The sequence below is a fragment of the Harpia harpyja genome, chromosome 14, assembly GCF_026419915.1.
Source record: "Harpia harpyja isolate bHarHar1 chromosome 14, bHarHar1 primary haplotype, whole genome shotgun sequence".
NCBI classification, from domain to species: domain Eukaryota; kingdom Metazoa; phylum Chordata; class Aves; order Accipitriformes; family Accipitridae; genus Harpia; species Harpia harpyja.
In genome coordinates, this window is record NC_068953.1 from 14954324 (window position 1) to 14972648 (window position 18325).

The 18325-nt window shown below is 52.1% G+C and overlaps 1 protein-coding gene and 1 non-coding gene across 2 annotated transcripts; both read left to right on the forward strand.

Moving 5' to 3' along the window:
• Nucleotides 1-3119: 3119 nt before the first annotated feature.
• On the forward strand, nt 3120-3201 carry TRNAS-GCU (transfer RNA serine (anticodon GCU)). Its single transcript has one exon. It is a non-coding gene; the product is annotated as a tRNA-Ser (tRNA).
• A 12-nt stretch (nt 3202-3213) lies between these two features.
• LOC128150645 (ubiquitin carboxyl-terminal hydrolase 42-like) lies at nt 3214-18092 on the forward strand. Its single transcript, XM_052807004.1, has 13 exons — nt 3214-3258; nt 3356-3457; nt 4439-4627; nt 13359-13545; nt 13982-14092; nt 14168-14270; nt 14418-14485; nt 14648-14718; nt 15278-15360; nt 15613-15724; nt 16059-16199; nt 16418-16513; nt 18021-18092. The coding sequence occupies exons 1-13, from the start codon at nt 3214-3216 to the stop codon at nt 18090-18092; spliced, it is 1380 nt and encodes a 459-aa protein (XP_052662964.1).
• The last annotated feature ends 233 nt before the right edge of the window (nt 18093-18325 follow it).

Consider the following 18325-nt stretch of genomic DNA (forward strand, 5'->3'; position numbering starts at 1 on the left):
CGCGACTGATGCCACGTGGAGTAAGTGGATTGCACTGATCACACAACGGGCTCGCATAGGAAACCCCAGTCGCCCAGGAATTTTGGAATTGATCACGGACTGGCCAGAAGGCAAAGATTTTGGAATGTCGCCAGAGGAGGAGGTGGCACGTGCTGAAGAGGCCCCGCTGTATAATAAACTGCCAGAAAATGAGAGGCAATATGCCCTGTTCACTGACGGATCCTGTCGCATCGTGGGAAAGCATCGGAGGTGGAAAGCTGCCGTATGGAGTCCTACACGACAAGTTGCAGAAACTGCTGAAGGAGAAGGTGAATCGAGTCAGTTTGCAGAGGTGAAAGCCATCCAGCTAGCATTAGATATTGCTGAAAGAGAAAAGTGGCCAGTGCTCTATCTCTATACTGACTCATGGATGGTGGCAAATGCCCTGTGGGGGTGGCTACAGCAATGGAAGCAGAGCAACTGGCAGCGCAGAGGTAAACCCATCTGGGCTGCCGCACTGTGGCAAGATATTGCATCCCGGCTAGAGAATCTGGTTGTAAAAGTACGTCATGTAGATGCTCACATACCCAAGAGTCGGGCCACTGAAGAACATCAAAACAACCAACAGGTGGATCAGGCTGCCAAGATTGAAGTGGCTCAGGTGGACCTGGACTGGCAACATAAGGGTGAGCTATTTATGGCTCGGTGGGCCCATGATGCTTCAGGCCATCAGGGAAGAGATGCAACATATAGATGGGCTCGTGACCGAGGGGTGGACTTGACCATGGACACTATCGCACAGGTTATCCATGAATGTGAAACGTGCTGCAATTAAGCAAGCCAAGCGGTTAAAGCCCCTGTGGTATGGAGGGCAATGGCTGAAATATAAATATGGAGAAGCCTGGCAGATTGACTATATCACACTCCCACAAACTCGCCAAGGCAAGCGCTATGTCCTTATGATGGTGGAAGCAACCACTGGATGGCTGGAAACATATTCTGTGCCCCATGCCACCGCCCGGAACACTATCCTGGGCCTAGAAAAGCAAGTCTTGTGGCGACATGGCACCCCAGAACGAATTGAGTCAGACAACGGGACTCATTTCCGAAACAACCTCATAGACACCTGGGCCAAAGAGCATGGCATTGAGTGGGTGTATCATATCCCCTATCATGCACCAGCCTCTGGGAAAATTGAGCGATACAATGGACTGTTAAAGACTACATTGAGAGCAATGGGGGGTGGAACTTTCAAACATTGGGATACACATTTAGCAAAAGCCACCTGGTTAGTCAACACCAGAGGATCTGCCAATCGGGGTGGCCCTGCCCAGTCAGAATTTTTACATACTGTAGAAGGGGATAAAGTCCCTGTAGTGCACATAAAAAAATATGTTGGGGAAGACAGTCTGGGTTACTCCTGCCTCAGGCAAAGGTAAACCCATTCGTGGGATTGCTTTTGCTCAAGGGCCTGGGTGCACTTGGTGGGTGATGCGAAAAGATGGGGAAGTCCGATGTGTGCCTCAAGGGGATTTAATTTTAGGTGAGAACAGCCAGAATTAAACTGTATATTAGTTGCTATATAACCCTGCTACTGTATGTTATCCTTACTATAATTATGTGCTATATCCATAGTACTATAGTAAGAATCACTTAGATCAAGCAAGAAAAGAACTGTGATAAAACTGAGCAAAGCGCAGTAGTGATGGAACCAGAACTGACTCCAGCATGCAACAATCCAACGGTACACACCATCCTCCTGCTGCGCCAAATGTCACCTGCTTGTCACACTGCACTGAAGCCCAATTCTGCTCTACCGACTGAGAGGACTTTGCACCATCCCTCCTGCCCAGAAAAGACTGGTATGACAGATGGAGCCCAGAGTCGGAAACTAAATGAACTCAATGAACGTTTTATGAACATGACCCATGAACTAAAGGAATGATATCTCTGTGTGTGTATACATATATATATATCATTGCTCATATGTCTTAAAGGAATGGAAAGGTGATGATTGATCAGGATGTAACTAAAGGTATGGGAACTGTGCATGACGTCAATGGTATAGAATAAGGGGTGGATACTGTCCTGGTTTCAGCCGGGATAGAGTTAACTGTCTTCCTAGTAGCTGGTACAGTGCTATGTTTTGAGTTCAGAGCGAAGAATGTTGATAACACTGATGTTTTCAGTTGTTGCTCAGTAGTGTTTAGACTAAAGTCAAGGATTTTTCAGCTTCTCATACCCAGCTGGAGGGGCACAAGAAGTTGGCACAGGACACAGCCAGGGCACCTGACCCAAACTGGCCAACGGGGTATTCCATACCATGTGACGTCCCATCCAGTATAGGAACGGGGAAGTGGGGGGCAGGGATTCGCCGCTCCGGGACTGGCTGGGTGTCGGTCGGCGGATGGTGAGCAATTGCACTGTGCATCATTTGTACATTCCAATCCTTTCATTATTGCTGTTGTCATTTTATTAGTGTTATCATTATCATTATTAGTTTCTTCTTTTCTGTTCTATTAAACCGTTCTTATCTCAACCCACGGGTTTTGCTTCTTTTCCCAATTTTCTCCCCCATCCCACTGGGTGGGGGGGAGTGAGTGAGCGGCTGCGTGGTGTTTAGTTGCTGGCTGGGGTTAAACCACGACACCTGGTGAAAAGTCCACCAGTCAAGTGTGAGTGACTCCTGTCCGTATGAGCTGGTGGTATCCTTCCAGAGTGCGAGGGGAACGTGGCTGGTGACAAATTAATCTCAAAGCCAGGCTCAAGTCCTTTGGAGGCGCTGAGCCACGCCGGGGTCGCTCTCCCGTGTTCCTTCCCGGGAAGGAGCGTGGGGGCTCCGCTGTTCAGTCATTTTCTGATGTGAATGCTGAGACCTATTTCCGAAAGGTCCCTGGAGCTGAGCCCAGCTGTCGGGAGAGTGGACCAGTCCCAAAAGGCAAAAGCTGGAGGCTGGCTCCTTCTCTGCCATGTCAAGAAGCAGGTTAAAAAGGTGTAGGTGTCAGGAGCAGGAGCAGGAGCAGGAGCAGGAACAGCAAGATCAGGAGCAGTGGCAGCAGCAGTGGCAGGAGCAGGAGCAGGAGCAGGAGAAGCAGCAGCAGGAGCAGCGGCAGCAGTGGCAGGAGTGGCAGCAGCATGCTGACGAGGTGGCCGAGTGGTGAAGGCGATGGACTGCTAATCCATTGTGCTCTGCACGCATGGGTTCGAATCCCATCCTCGTCGGTCAGCCCAACAATGGTCAGAGTTTCTGAGTGTGAGCAGCTCGATGTGTGCCCCCAAGTAAGCCTTTGTTTTGAGATGAGAGTGGCCTGAAAAGAAACTTGCAAGGGTTTGAAGTGGCTCAGGACACACCTCAACCTCTTCTGTCTCCACATAGGCAAGAGGAACAAGAAGGGAGAGGATGAAGATCCAGGGAACTCACAGGATGGTCAGCCTCTCCGCAGTCCCTGGGAAGACGATAGAGCAGAACATCTTGGAAGTAGTTTCCAAACATAGGTAGCACAGGAAGGTGGCTGGGAGTAGCAAGCATGGATTTACAAAGGAGAAGTCATGCTTAACCAAGCTGGTAGCCTTCTACAGCGAGGTGACTAGCTTGGTGGGGAAGGGAAGAGCGGTGGATGTTGTTTACCTTGCCTTCGGTAAGGCTCAACCAGCCATGGGAATGAAAACCAAAATAGGCGTAAAGCACTTCCAGTCACAGAACATTTCAGGTAAGGTATTTTGCTATGGGAGACATTGCTCTTATCTGTTCACAGAATCTCAGAATCGTTGGGGTTGCAAGGGACCTCCTGAGATCCTTTAGTCCAAGCCAACTGCTCCAGCAAGGTCAACTTGAGCTGGTTGCTTAGGACATAGTCGGGTTGGGTTTTGAGTATCTCCAAGGATGGAGACTCCACAACCTCTCTGGGCAACCTGGTCCACTGTTTGACCACCCTCACGGTAAGAAAGTGGTTTCTTGCCTTGCGATGGAATTTCACGTGTTTTAATTTGTGCCCATTGACTCTTGCGCTGCCAGTTGGTACTACTGAGAAGAGTCTGGCTCCCTCTTCATTCCCTTCCATCAGGTGTGGGAAGAATCCCAGCTCTCACAGCCTCCCCTCCTATTTCAGACTCGCCAAGCCCTTAACCGGTTTTGTGACAAAGCAGGGATCTGCAGGGAAGACCCGTGTGGAGGCAGGAGCAGCCAGCCATGCCACCAAGGGATGTGCTGTCCCGGGGGGTCAGGAGCGACTTGGCAGGGGTCAGAGGAACAGGGACGATCCAGCGTGGTTGTGAAAGGCACAGAGCTGGCTGGAGCCTCTTCCTGCCCACACGACCTCCCCTCTCTTACACACATTTGCACTTCTGCCTCCCTGGCCACCTGCCTCCCTCTCCCAATTTCCTTCGGATATCTCTTCCCCACGACCGTGGGCTTCTTGCTCTCCCCACCCTGCTCTCCTCTGGGTGCCCTTCCCAGTAGGTTTGCACTTCCAAGGATGCCTCGTGGCTCCTGCTGATCAGCACCTGTGAGCAGCGTGCCCGCACGCGCCAGCAGGCAAACAAGATACGAGAAGAAGAGACTGGGGTTTGGCCAAGGGGCTCAGAGCTCAGAATGCTGCTGACCCCACCCCGCCGCCAGCCTCGCATATCCCTAAGGCCTGTGAGCCAGGTAAAGGGGACCACTGCCCCCACTGCCAGCCCAGTTGGGTCTGAATCCAGAGGCAGAGCCTGTGGGAGATGAGAAAGGGGCTGCCTGCTGCGGAGAGGTCAGCTTCTTCATGGGCACCTTAAACTCACCTGGCCAGCCTCAGGGAAGAGAAGAAGAGCAGAACTCTTTCTCATCGACAGATGAGCTTGGTGGTTTGGACAGCCCAGAAGGATCCCTTTCTCTTCAGTGGCTGCTGAACCCAGGAGCCCAGCAGAGCTCAGGCTGCCACAGCTCCACGCCCCCAGGCCCAGCCAGCAGCGAGGCTGAGCATGCCTCCCAGGAGGCACACACACACACACACACACAAATCCATGTATACGTCCCATACTGAGTCTCGTGCTGTCCTGTGGTGCTCTGTTCCTGCACTCACCACAGTTTTCCAGTACTTAAAGGCCACTACAAAGACAACGGAGACTCTCTCTTAACAGCGAGACACATGGAGAGTTCAGGGAGCAACCGGGAGAGCCTTCGCCTCGATATAAGAAAGACTTTTTTTACAGTCAGAACAATCCTTCACCGTAACGACCTCCCCAGAGCCGCGGTAGAGTCCCCAAGACTGAAGGTTTTCAAGGTGCGATTGGACAGGGCGCTAGGTAATCTCATGTAGGCTCCCTTTCCCACAAAAGGTTGGACCAGATGATCTGCTGAGGTTCCTACCAGTCGGGGTGATTCTACGATTCCATGAAAACTTGGCCTTCCTTCATTCTTTGTTTTGTGGCTTTCGAGGTGTCCCGATGGGTAATGGGGCTCCTTCCACAAGAGCTCTCGCCCCAAACCGGCCTTGTCTCCATTGCTATGGGATGTCAAGGGCAAACGACGAGGCCCTCTCAAGCCCAGGAACTACGGAGAAAACCGTAGTTTTACCAAGGGAGGAACTCTTTTGGATACTCAGCTGGCTGGGACTGGAGAAGAGGGCAGAGTGAAACACGACTCCCTTGCAAAGCTGATGCCCAATGTCTTTAATGAGAAAATCAAAGGAGAAAGGAAAAGACGAGAGCATTTGGGAGGCTGAGTAAAGCTCCGAGGAGTGCTGCCATCTGAAGGAAAACCTCCACGGCAGGGATGCTTCTTTTCCAATTCCCCTTCAAGGCTCTGGCAATCATGTATCGTATCACCTAGACCCGTTGCTACGGAAGGAAGGAGGAGGTATTTCATGGGGAGCATGAGGTAAAGCAGAGCAAGAGGGGGAAAGAGAGAGGCTTCCTTGGAAGAGACGGAAGGCCAGCGCAGGCCCCTTCCTCCCAGCGCAGGTGGAGAAGCAGGAGCTCGGCTCCTCTGCAGACCATGGCCACGCTCTCAGGGCTTTCCTCGAGGCTCCTGGCGCTCGGCCACAGGCAGGCAATCCACGGGCTTCAGCATAAGAGATTGCCCCGTCCCAGAGGCCCACAGAGCCCACGGCCCAGACCGGACCACCCAAAGCCCCCCAGCCCCAGGGAGCCCCCGGAAGCGATGGGCACACTGCCAGCGCTGAGAGAGCTCCCCACGGCAGCCGACGCGGTGGATCCCACAGCTGTGCTCTGAGGGAAGGAGCTGAGGATTGGGCCCGGCAGCGTCACCAGGACTGGCGAGGGCTGGATCGCAACGCTGGAGTCGGCGCACCGGATGACGCACGGCTCGTTGCAGCTGTTGGCAAGCGGGGTTGGGCCGCAGGCGGCTGGCAGGCAGGGGCTGTAGCACGACATGTCTCGTGGAGGGAGGCGACCCTGTAAGACCGGGAGGGAGCAGAGGGCATTAGCTGTTGGGCCCTTTCGGACCCCCAGCTCGGCTCCCCTGAAAACGGGCAGCGCCTGGGAGCTCAGCGGGGAGAGATTTGGGATGGGGCATGAGTCAAGAAAGCTGTGTCCAGCAGCAGGGCTCACAACGGTGCCCTGATGTGCTTTTGGCCGAACACCACAACGCACCCTCCTCTTCTCCGCCTTAACCTCCCCACTGCCTGGTCACACCCTGCCCTATCTGAAGACCTCTTCTCTCAGCCGCCTGGGATGTCTCACCCACAGGGACCTGGGCTAACGTGGCCAGAGTTACTTGCAACACCCCCATGAAATGCAGGGTCCCACTTGGTAACCATTCTCAAAGGCGGAAGCAGTGGCATGGCCCAACAGTTGATGGACCTCCAGTGTCTGCAGAGAGGGGGTTTCTGGGCCTTTTGGTGGGCCTGCAGTGGGTATTTGTTTGTAATTGAAGGGTGATCCGAGAGGGTCCGTCCAAACACAAGGAAGCTCCTCCTGTCCAAGTCATGCTCCTTCGCAGCCTATACCTCAGCCGGCCTTGCCGCTCCCAGGCATGCCTGACCCATGGAGGCACTCTGCTACCTCCGGTTGCTCCATTACCAAGGGTGCATCTGCAGGCTGTGAGGCTGTTTTCCCAATTTTCTCCCCCATCCCATTGGGTGGGGGGGAGTGAGTGAGCGGCTGCGTGGTGCTTAGTTGCTGGCTGGGGTTAAACCACGACAGGGGGGAAGGGGGGCCTCGGGCCTGGGCCAGGGGCTGCTGACCCTCAGGGCAGGCCCTACCTGCGCCATGTTGAAGCTTGGCCTAGCCACCGACAGAGCCCGCCTTCTTCTCACTTTAGTCTTCACCCGCATAGGTCGGGAGGGCTGTCAGTCTCCTCCCCTTAGGTGATGCTGCCTCTGATTGGCCCCTATGTGGTCAGGCTGCTGTGCTAGAGTGCCCGCCCTTCACCAGAGGTGATGATGTCTGATTGGTCATCTGGGCTGTCACTCTGCCCTGGTTTGGGGCCCACCCTCCCCTGGGTGATGCCCTCTCTGATTGGCTGCCTGAGGGGTCACTCCCCTCCCATCAGTGCCTGCCTTTCCCCGTGGCAATGCTTCCTCTGATTGGCTGCCTGGTTGCATAGCAGTCTCATGCCTTGCCCCCACCTCCTCAAATGCGATTGGCTGTGCTGGCTCCACTGTCTCCCCACAGACTTCTTGGCAGACGTTGCCACGTGACAAGCTCCGCCTTTAGGGTTTAGACCCTCAAGGTGGAACTATGGGCCCAAAGAAAAGGCTATGGGAAATAAAAGATGGGCTTGGGCCCCTAAAAATGAGGATTTGGGCCCTAAAAAGGAGGCTTTGGGCACTGGAAGGGTGGCCTAGATGCTACAAGTGATGCTTTGGACACTGAAAACGAGGGGAACCTCTTGGTTCTGACCTGAGCTGGCTTTGGTGCCCAGTAACTCCATGCAACAGACCGCCTCTCCTGTCCTGAGTGCCCAGCCTAAGAGATGGAGCCCAAAGTCATGGACCAAATGAAGTCCATGGACATTTGTGGACATTTTATTGACTTCTTACAGGGGCGGTCCATAGGCTGAGGGAATGCTATCTGTGAATTATAAGCAAGGATGGGAAGGGGAGTGGTGGGTCATGAGGATGTATTGGATAGTGTGGGGCCGGAGCGTGATGTCAATGGGGTATGGAATAAGGGGTGGAGAAAGGCCTGTCGTGGTTTAACCCCAGCCGGTAACTGAGCACCACACAGCCACTCGCTCGCTCCCCTCAGTGGGATGGGGGGAGAGAACTGAAAGGGTAAAAGTGAGAAGACTCATGGGTTCAGGTAAAAACAGTTTAAGAATTGAAATAAAATAAAATAAAAGAAAAGAACAGTAACAATAATACATGGTAATGAAAAGGAAAATAACAAAGAGGGAGAAATAAAACCCAAGAAAGATGAGTGATGGAAATGAAAACAGTTGCTCACCACCAACTGACCAATGCCCAGCCAGTCCCCGAGCAGCGGCCCCCCGGCCAACCTCCCCCCCCAGCTTTATTGCTAAGCATGAAAACATATGGTCTGGAATATGCATTTGGTCAGTTGGGGTCAGCTGTCCAACCTGTGTCCCCTCCCAACTTCTCATGCACCCCCAGCCTGCGCACTGGTGGGGTGGGGTGAGAAGCAGAAAAGGCCTTGACGCTGTGTAAGCACTGCTCAGCAGTAACGAAAACACCCCTGGGTTATCCACACTGTTTCCAGCACCATATTGCTCTTCACAACTACCGGAAAGGAGGTGTCGTGTCCCAAAGTTGGAGCATCTCAGGTTTGTGGATTTCCTTTGTCAGAATTAAGGTGAAACGACACCAGGGGACTTCAAACAACAATGAACATTTATTCAACCTAGCTAACCTTGCCCAAGTACACGTGAACTTATCAATATGAACCTCGCAACATGTCATTAAGCCGCTGTTTGAAAAGACAAGGGAGGTATAGAAAAAGAAATGGAAAAAGGAACATGAAACTGTATCAGAAGGAGAGCCCTCCCGTTGAGTCACGAGGTTCAGAGCAGACCCCTTGCTTTCTGAACTCCTTCTCAAAGAGGAGCCCAGGGGCGGCTAGATCCACTCCTAGTGTCAGACTTGGTCAACAGTTTATGTTTAAAAGGATGAGGTGTAGGCACTGTGGAAAAGACAGAAGGAAAAGAGGGAGAGAGAGAAAGAAAGAAAGAAAGAAAGAAAGAGAGAGAGAAGAAAAGGGTTTCACCAGTCCTCAGTCCAGTGTTGGTCCAGCCAGCGTAGAGATCCAGTTCCAGAGAGCGCGCACTGAGAACTTGTTCTCCCTTCTTTTATAGTGTGTTAGTTGATGGTCTCGACATGCGCAGTTCCCATTCCCAGGGTTCTCTGGAATCGGTTGGTGAGCTTCGGGGGGGTTCATTGTGGAGTTGCCTCTTTTTCCCTGGTGGCATGACCGCTCTAAGATAGAAGCACAGTCCCATCCTCCGCGGGGCCTCCTCCTCCAGGCACATATGCTGTGCTCCTTCTCCTGGTCACTTAAGATAAGGAATTGCGGCTTTGGAGAAGTACGGTCCCACCCTCCGTGGGGCCCTCTCCTCCGGCCACATTGTCCTGTTCACAAAACTCCAGCATTTTTACAGAGGCCGTTTCTTCCACCAAAGTTCCTTAACGAATGTTTGAGACATTGACTGTAATTTGTCAGACCGTCACAGGAGGTTGTAGTGAGATGGGTGCTGGTCTCTTCTGTCAGGTGGCTGGAGATAGGACGAGAGGAAATGGCCTCAAGTTGCGGCAGGGGAGGTTTAGATTGGATATTAGGAAAAATTTCTTTACTGAGAGGTTGTCAGGTATTGGAACAGGCTGCCCAGGGAAGTGGTTGAGTCACCATCCCTGGAGGTATTCAAAAAGTGGGTAGACAAGGCACTTCAGGACATGGTTTAGTGGGCATCGTTGATGGTTGGACTCGATGATCTTGAAGGTCTTTTCCAACCTAAATGATTCTATGATTCTGTGACTTGGGAGGGTCTGTACCAGCCCTGTGCCCTTGTGCTCTCTCTAGTTAGTGCACAACAGGAGGAGGGTGGAAAAATACCTGTGGCAGAGCCTGCCATACCTGCAGGACACTCAAGCCACGGCTTCCAGGTTCATCAGTGAGCCACAACCCCCAGGGTCCCTCTTGTGGCAGCCTGGCCCCAGTCCCCGCCACTGCATTGGCAGCAAGGGGCAGCCCTGTGGCTGCCAGAGCCCCAGCTGCCCCAAGGAGGGTCCTCGGTGCAGGTGAGCTCTCTGAGAGCCTTGCTCAGTCCCACCGCCCTCGGCTACTGTCCTTCCCTGGGGTCAGGCCTGCTGAGGGGTAGGACGGTGTGCAGCCAAGCTGGCAGGGCTGCTGGGAGCGTGCTGGGGAGCAGAGGTCTGACAGGAGCTCTGTGCCTAGGGCTTGCTGCATGGCACCTGAGGAACCTGAGCAGGCAGAAGCTGTGGGATACCTGCAATAGTGAGTAGGGGCAGTGCTGTGCTGTCCGCGGCTGGTGGGACAGGGGACAGGGCCTGGGCAGGGTGCCGTGGTCTGGAGGGGACTCCTGGGGGTCTCTGCAGGCAGTGGGGGTTCATGCTCCGCTTCCTTCTCTTGCAGCCCTCCTGCCCTTGGGGAAAGACACTGAACTCTTGGTCAGGACTCTGGCAGCTGAGGTGATCTTCGTCCTGACAAGAGAGATGACAAGATCAGGATGGAGCCTGCGGTCACTGTGCTGCTGGCCCCGGTGACCCCTGCAGAAGTGAAATTTCCCTCTAGAAGACTGCTGTATTCAAATAAATCATTTTTTTGAATAAAGCTGGAACAACAAGCCCAGTCCCATGCTGTCCTTCCCATGGAGACCACCCAGAGTGTGCTGAGCAGACAGTGACATTCCTGGCTTGTGCTGCTGCCTGCAGGACAGCACACCAGGACCCAGGGTGTCCTTGCAGCAAAGCCACAGCTACCCCGCTAGACCACAGAACCCGGAGGGGAGAAGGAGAGAAGCTTTAGCCCAGCCTGCCCCTCCTGAGACATCTCAGGGCACGCAAAGGCACCCGTGCTCTGCCAAGCTGGCAAATCGTCATTTGTCCTGACATCAAAACCCTCTCTTTTACAGGGGAGGTGTGCTGGTTTGGGCTGGGATAGAGTTAATTTTCTTCACAATAGCTGGCATGGGGCTACGTTTTGAGCAGGAACAAGGGGTTATACCAGATGTCCCGAGTGGGGACAGCACAAAACCACATAAGCCAAGTGAGGCAGGAACAAATCTGCCTCCAGCCACCTCAAGTGGGAATCTGGCAAAGCTGTGGCTGATTGATAGAAAGCTGACAAACCCTGGAGGCAGGAGAAAATGTGAAGATGCTAAAAAGCCATGCACAAACATTTTTTGGAGCTCAGGGGTGAGAGAGCAGCTAGGTGGAGGCCTGGCAGCCAGCCAAGGTCAACTCAATGCAGGTGCTGAAGGTGTTTCTTTGGTAGCGCTAGTTCAGAGTCAGCATGTAGCTGTATCTTGGGGGGCAGATAAAATTCATTGGAAATGAACCTGCAAGGGACCAGGCGCTTTGCTACATGAGTCTCTCAGACGCAGTCCTGTACCTGGGAAGAGTGGAAAAGAAACCCTCAGCAACCTGAATGTGCCAGCAAAGCCGTGAACAGGCACGCTTACAGCCCTGGGCAGCTTTTTATTCACCTGGCTGGTGCGGCTCAGGGAAGAGGTGGGAGTTCTGCCAGCAGACGAACAGCCCTTTGCCAGCAGTGCATGGGGAAGCCCAGTGGCTGCCAGCTACATGAGGGCTACATGAGGTGCCCTGGCTGTGGCAGCTGCGTCGCTGCAGTGTGTCCCCGTGCACCCCTGCGTGGCCCCGTGTCACAAAGGGGCAGTCATGTGGCACCCGCCCGGCGCTTGTGAGCTCACCTGGCCAGGGCTTGGGATCCTGAAAAGCGGGCCAGAGAAAGCTAGTTGGGCTGAGCTGGCCTTCGGGATAACTCGGCTCCTTCCTCTGCTACTTGCATGCCTACTTTTTTCCAACCATTTATTGTTTACTGCCCGCTTCTCCTCAACTTCCATCCTTGTGCAAAGGTAATTATGATTTGACTTTCAGGACAGATCATAGAGTAGGTAGATACGGGATAAAAGTATAGCCTGGTCTACACCTTCCAAGCCGTAGGCTGAGCTATTGCACCTTGATAGGCTGGCCAGAGATGGGCTATGGGTAGAGTTCCTGTTTGCTAATTCTTATTTCTTTATCATATCCTAGGATAGGTAAGAAGGGGGGGGTGGCAGTGTAGTCTGAGGTGTTGGGCTTAGCCTAGAATGACAAGAAGCCTGCCCTGACTGATGTGGCAGGAAGGGAGACAGAAAAGGAGCATGGCAAAGGCAGATGTTAAAGTAGCAGCTGAAAGCTGGTCACTCCTGCTGCACACAAGGTGGGAAAGTGTGGGCTGGAGAGCCAGAGGAGTGCTGTTAATGCTAGCCACAGGTAAGCAGCAGGTCCTCTTCAGAGAAGGTGACATGCAATGCAGTCTTTCAAAAAGGCCTTTGTAATTGATGTCAGTTGGAGTCCTGTGACAGGGACAGCAGGGCCATCAGAATGCAGCTCTGCAGCAGTTCTAAGTACCACGGAAGCACTTTTGATGATGGATCCTGTTCTGTGCATGGCATTTGGGTTTTTTTTTAATAATTTTGTTGAGCTACAGTTATTTCTTTGTTGTGATCAGGTGACGGGATTTGCGCTGATCTTGCCTTTCTGCAGCGTGTCCTGACATACTTTGTCATCCAAAACTTTCCCCTCTGTTCCTGAGAGGAGCGATGGCTGCAATGGGGAACGACTCCTGTGAGTAACAGCTTCAGCAGCAGTCTTGGACTTTGTGAATCCCCAAAGGCAACAGAAGTGGTTGGTGCTCCCTCCCTGAATGTTGAGGTGCTGACAACCTAGAGGGAATTCTGGGGCATTTCCTGATAGCACCCAGACTTACCCAGGTGTTTTTGATTAGACACAGGAAGACGTGTTTTGTCACTGATTTGCCACTACGTACAATCTTTGAAAGATGACATTGCTCATAGAAAGATCTGACATCAGTAGGGTTACCTTCTGGGCTAGGTACTTGCTTGTTTTTGTGACGTTACAGTCAGAAAAATGGAAGACTTGAGTTGATAATGCAATTCAAGACTCTAGAGGGAAAGGAAGGTAGCCCAAGGCCCAGAAGTCAGAGTGTGCGTTTGTTGGACTTTTGGCAAAGTAAGCAGGGGAACACATTATTTTCCAAAACTCTTTCTTGACCAGTAAATTTCAATGGCAGTGTTAGGCTTCCCCTGATGCTTCTGGGTTGGATGTTTAAGCTGGTTGTACTGGGTGCTCCTGTAGTGAACTCAACTTTTACACGTGCTTTCATGCAACAATATTGTCTCATCTCTTTTCAAATGTCATTTCCCTGCAGTCATTGTTGAGGGAATGGCTCCGCCACAAAGGATCCTCTTTCCCCCGGAGAAGATTTGCATGGACTGGCAGCAACGACAGAGAGCTGGAGCAGGACTCCACAATCTGGGCAATATGTGCTTCCTCAACTCCATCCTGCAGTGCCTGACGTACACACCCCCTCTGGCCAACTATCTGCTCTCTCGTGAGCACAGCCAGTCATGTGAGTACTTTTATGAACACCTTGTAAATATGTCAGGCACTTCCCAAGGATTCCAAGAATCTGGAATTTGTTTTAAGAGAAAAGCAGCCCTTCTTTGCCAACCCCCAAGTTGGTCTTCTTTGAACACTCAAGCCTAGAAGCCACTTGTCATATCTAGCTGTGTTCATCTTCAGAAGGGCACCCCTTTCTAGCCCCAGGTCCTGGTCCCTATTCCTGCAGGTTAAACCCTCTGTGCTTATCGCACAGAAATATTCTGTCAGTTTAACGTCCTCTGAAGAAAGTTTTCTCTGCACTAAAATGTCCTGGGCTTGTTGGGATGCTGTCACCTTGGGAGGAGTGGAGACTGTTCTTATAACTTCAAAATCCCCACTAGGTTTCCCCTTGCTATGGATGTTTTGCTCACCTAAGGATCTTGCTTCCCTCCCTTCCTCTTCAGGTCATCAGCAAGGCTTCTGCATGATGTGTAGAATGGAAGATCATGTTAACAAGGTCCTGCATTCCTCAAACAGTGCCATCCATCCTTGGGCTGTCATCAGTGTTCTCACACGTGAGTCATTTCAGGTGCTTTGACAAGTTTTCTTCTGTTCTTGTAGGAGAGAGCTACTAACTTCTTCTTTCTTAGGAATAGGAGAACATTTCCAGCTTGGCATGCAGGAAGACGCCCATGAGTTCTTACGTTATACTGTCGATGCCATGCAGAGAGCTTGTCTGAGCGGAACCAGCGAGTAAGCACAAGCAAATTATCTTTGCAATGTTCCCAAGCCCTTTGGACTCCTTGGTGTAGTGCCATCAAGGAAAAACTATGCCCAGGGCTTTCACACAAAGCAAAACTCCTGGAGGAGATAACTCTCTGCCTTACCATTTATTTCCAGCTTGGACATCTCTTCTCAATCAACTACCATTGTCCATCAAATATTTGGGGGCTTTCTGAGATCCAGAGGTACTTTTCCATAACTATTGCTTTCCTTGGAATTGTCTGTGTCCTTCTGTCTGCCTGTGATAAACAGCCGGTCGTGTGACTGGTGTAGTAGGTATGAAGGACTTAAAGCGGCACAGCCAAGTCGACTTCCCCTGTCACTGAGCCTTTTGATTTTCCTTCCAGTCACATGCTTGAGCTGCAAAGCGGTTTCTGATTCCTACGAGGCCTTCCTGGATGTTCCTTTGGATATCAAAGTAAGAGCGATTGTAATTGTGCTTCAAGACATCCCAAGGCCCCTTTAGCTTTCCAGAATCAACACATTTGCTTTAAAAATGCATAGTGCGAACAAAAGAGAGCTTGGTGGTGGGTGGGAAGTGGAATGGACAGTGCCCTTCTGGGGAGGCCATGGCAGCGGTCTCCCTGTAGGTGCCGGCTTTAAGCTGGACAAGTACATGTTATCCCCTCTGCACCCCTGATGTACTCTCATCCTTCTTCCTTTTGCCCTCCCTCAACACCTGTCTGACTCCTAGGCTGACAGGTTGTATTGTTTTCATTATTGATGGCCCTGTACAGCATTGGTAGCTGAACTGAGCAGTGGCACAGAGAGGTAGCTCTTGATAGCCCTGGGAATCCCTGGGAAGTGAGGGAAATGTTCAGCATCATAGCTTCTTTCTGCCTCCTTGTGGGCACTGCTTGCGGGTTCACAGTGGCTCTCCTCAGCATGAGCTACCTGGGCCTTCTTGTCAACTCCTAGTAAGTGTTTGGGCAAGGGCATTTCCCCGAGATCAGTCCTCTCCTTTCTCACTCCTCCAGGCAGCCTCATCTGTCACCGCAGCTCTGGAGGACTTCGTGAAACCTGAGCAGCTGGATGGTGAAAACGGCTTTAAATGTAGCCGGTAAGATGCTTATTAACAACATGTTAATACTAGATCCTGTGTGAAGGTGCTGCGCATACCTGAACATAAAGTCATCTTTTCTCATAGGTTAGATGCACAATAATGAGAAACAGATATTTTAATATGGCTTTATGCAGCCTTAAAACAGTGTAAGGGTGTGTGAGACGTGAAAGGATGTCTGGCCTTCTTGGGGCAAGATAGGGTGTATTTGAAGGGTGCATTTCAGCACTTGGCTCTGTGCTTGGTTTCAAGGTGCGACAAGGTGGTTGCCGCCTCCAAGAGGTTTACAATCCATCGCGCGCCCAAGGTTCTTACGGTGTGTCTGAAAAGGTTTGAAGATTTCACTGGTGGGAAGATCAGCAAGGTGTGTACGCAACTGGAGTGCAATGTTCTCTTCCTGGAGCAGGAGATTTCCCAAAGCCGTACGCTCTTTCACAAGCTGTTCATGTTGAGTTTTTCGTGTTCCCTTCTGGGGAGAGGAGAGTTGTCATGGGAAGACAAGCATGCACTCTGCTCTGACAGAGCTGCTTTGGCCGGGAACAGTTTCCTGCCACCCAAACCATTACCTGTTGCTTTAGGGAAAACCAAGTGTTCATGAGCCCCGACGATGTATTTATACACCTCTGGCCCCTGGTCTTGGAAGGCTATTTCGTGTAGTATTTCAGGATCATTTCCGAGCCCTCTTGGTCTCTCCGTAGGTTGTGGTGTATCCCGAGTACTTGGATCTTCGCCCGTACATGTCTCAGACAGCTGGAGAACCGCTCCTCTACTCCTTATATGCTGTCCTGGTGCATAGTGGTGACAGCTGTCGTTCAGGACACTATTTCTGCTACACAAAGGTAAAGAGCAACTTCCTTCCGCACAAGAGAAGAATGTGTGCTGAGGAAGACAAACTTTCACGGCAGTGATACTGGCAGCCAAGGGTTTGGGGAAGAAGGTCTCCTTTGGGGCTGGGTTGGGTTTGTTCTGGCATACGCTTGGTTCTGTAGTTCTCTGCCTGTGTTTTTGTGGAGAAACCATGCATTTCATCTCCAGATATCGTTGCCTTTTTTTACAGGCCAGCAATGGACTGTGGTACGAGATAGATGATACATCTGTGGATCGTTGTGACATCGACACAGTTCTCCAGCAGGAAGCCTATTTGCTGTTTTATGCCAGGTAATAACAGAAAGGTACTTAAAGGGGGCCTAAAGGAAAGATGGGAGTGTAGTGATAGGACGAGGCGGAATGGTTTTAAATTGAAAGAGGGTAGGTTTAGATTAGCTGTTAGGAAGAAATTCTTTACGGTGAGGATGGTGAGACACTGGAAGAGGTTGCCCAGAGAAGTTGTGGATGCCCCCTCCATGGAAGTGTCCAAGGCCAGATTGGATGGGTCTTTGAGCAAGTGGAAGGTGTCCCTGCCCATGGCAGGGGAGACGGAACTAGATGATCTTTAAGGTGCCTGCCAACCCAAACCATTTTATGATTCTATAATTCTATGAAACAGAGGCCGTAGGGGGTATAAAGATGAGATCTTGCTCCGACAAGGGCAGAGCTGGTGGGAAGACCCCAATCAAAGTTCAAATTTGTAGTTTTGGATACATCTTCTCTCTGTCATAGAAACCGCTCCAAGAAAATGACTGAACCCCAGAGAAAGCTGCAAGAACAGCCCTAAATGGAAATCACTCTTTTTTTTTCCAGGAGCTCTGATTCAATTGGAGAAAGGCCTTCTTCCTCACAGGTACCATCATATGCCCGTGCCTTCCTCAGTCAGCGGGCAGCCGGCAGTAAGCAGGCAGGTCCTGTGGGACCATGGGGTCTGCCTCATTGGACTAAGGTAACTCTGGGGAGATGGATCAGGGCACCAGCTGGACACTGGATTTCTTTCTGGGATCTTGGCATTGCTCTCTTTTCCCTCCCACACTGCAGCTTTCTTCAAAGCTGCAACGCTGCTCCCTCTCAAAGCATCCCACGTAGAGTCATCCCATTTGTCCGCCTTTGGCCCTTCTGCCTTTGCAGCCCTCCAGGAGAGTCTTTGGGAGGCCCTTAGCTGTCCCCTGCCACAGCTTCTGGGGGTTCCCCACTGTTCTGGTCCTTTCATGAGGAAAGGTCAGGGCCTTTTCACAGCTCTCTTTGCAGGACATGGCAGTGGACATGGAGGACTCTCCAGAGGACAGCAGCTCCTCTGCAAGAGCCAGCACCAGCCGGCTAACCTGGGCAGGTGCACAAGAGGCATCTGCAGGCAGGCCGTGCCCCATCTGGCCAGGCAGGCTCAGCATCACCTCTAATGTGTCCAGAACGCAACCTGACTTCCCGTTCTGCTGTCAACCATTTGACCGTGTGCTGCACACCGTGCAACAAGACAAGGAGGAGCACGGATTCAGCTCTTCTTCCTGCTGCCAGAGGAATGGGGCCAGGGAGAGGACACGGAGCAGATCGCCGCAGTGGGGCAATGATTTCCACAGCTGGCTCATGGTCAACACAGACTACAACCTCTCAGCAGGGAGCAGGAGGAGAAATAGTCCTCCAAGTCATGTACAAGCCCCCAGGGATGCCTCAGCTCCAGGGCCCTCCTACGGCAGCTCCCAGTTGGCTCCCGCACCCAGTGCTGCTCGGGAGCAAACCCTGCTGAGGCAGAGAGAGCGGAGCAGATCCCCACGGCAGGGCTATGATCTCCGCAGCCAGTTTGTGCAGTACACGGACTACCATCGCTCAGCGAGGAGGAGGTGGAGAACAAGTCCTCCATATTGTGACCGAGCCTCAATTGATGATGCAGCTGCAGGGCCCTCCAACGCCAGCTGCAAGCAGGCTCCCGCACCCAGGGCTGCCCAGGAGCAAACTCAGCTGCGCCAGAGAGAGCGGAGCAGATCGCCGCGGCGGGGCTATGATCTCCGCAGCCGGTTTGTGGAGTACACAGACTACCATTGCTCAGCGAGGAGGAGGAGGAGGAGATGTGAAAACAAGTCCTCCACGTTGTGACCGAGGC

Bases quoted from the DNA above. Each gene is read 5' to 3' on its own strand.
- LOC128150645 (XM_052807004.1), top strand. From the start codon at position 3,214: ATGGTCAGAGTTTCTGAGTGTGAGCAGCTCGATGTGTGCCCCCAA. The intron at 3,259-3,355 runs GTAAGCCTTTGT...GTCTCCACATAG, and splicing joins AGCTCGATGTGTGCCCCCAA to GCAAGAGGAACAAGAAGGGA. The intron at 4,628-13,358 runs GTAAAGGGGACC...ATTGTTGAGGGA, and splicing joins CCCTAAGGCCTGTGAGCCAG to ATGGCTCCGCCACAAAGGAT.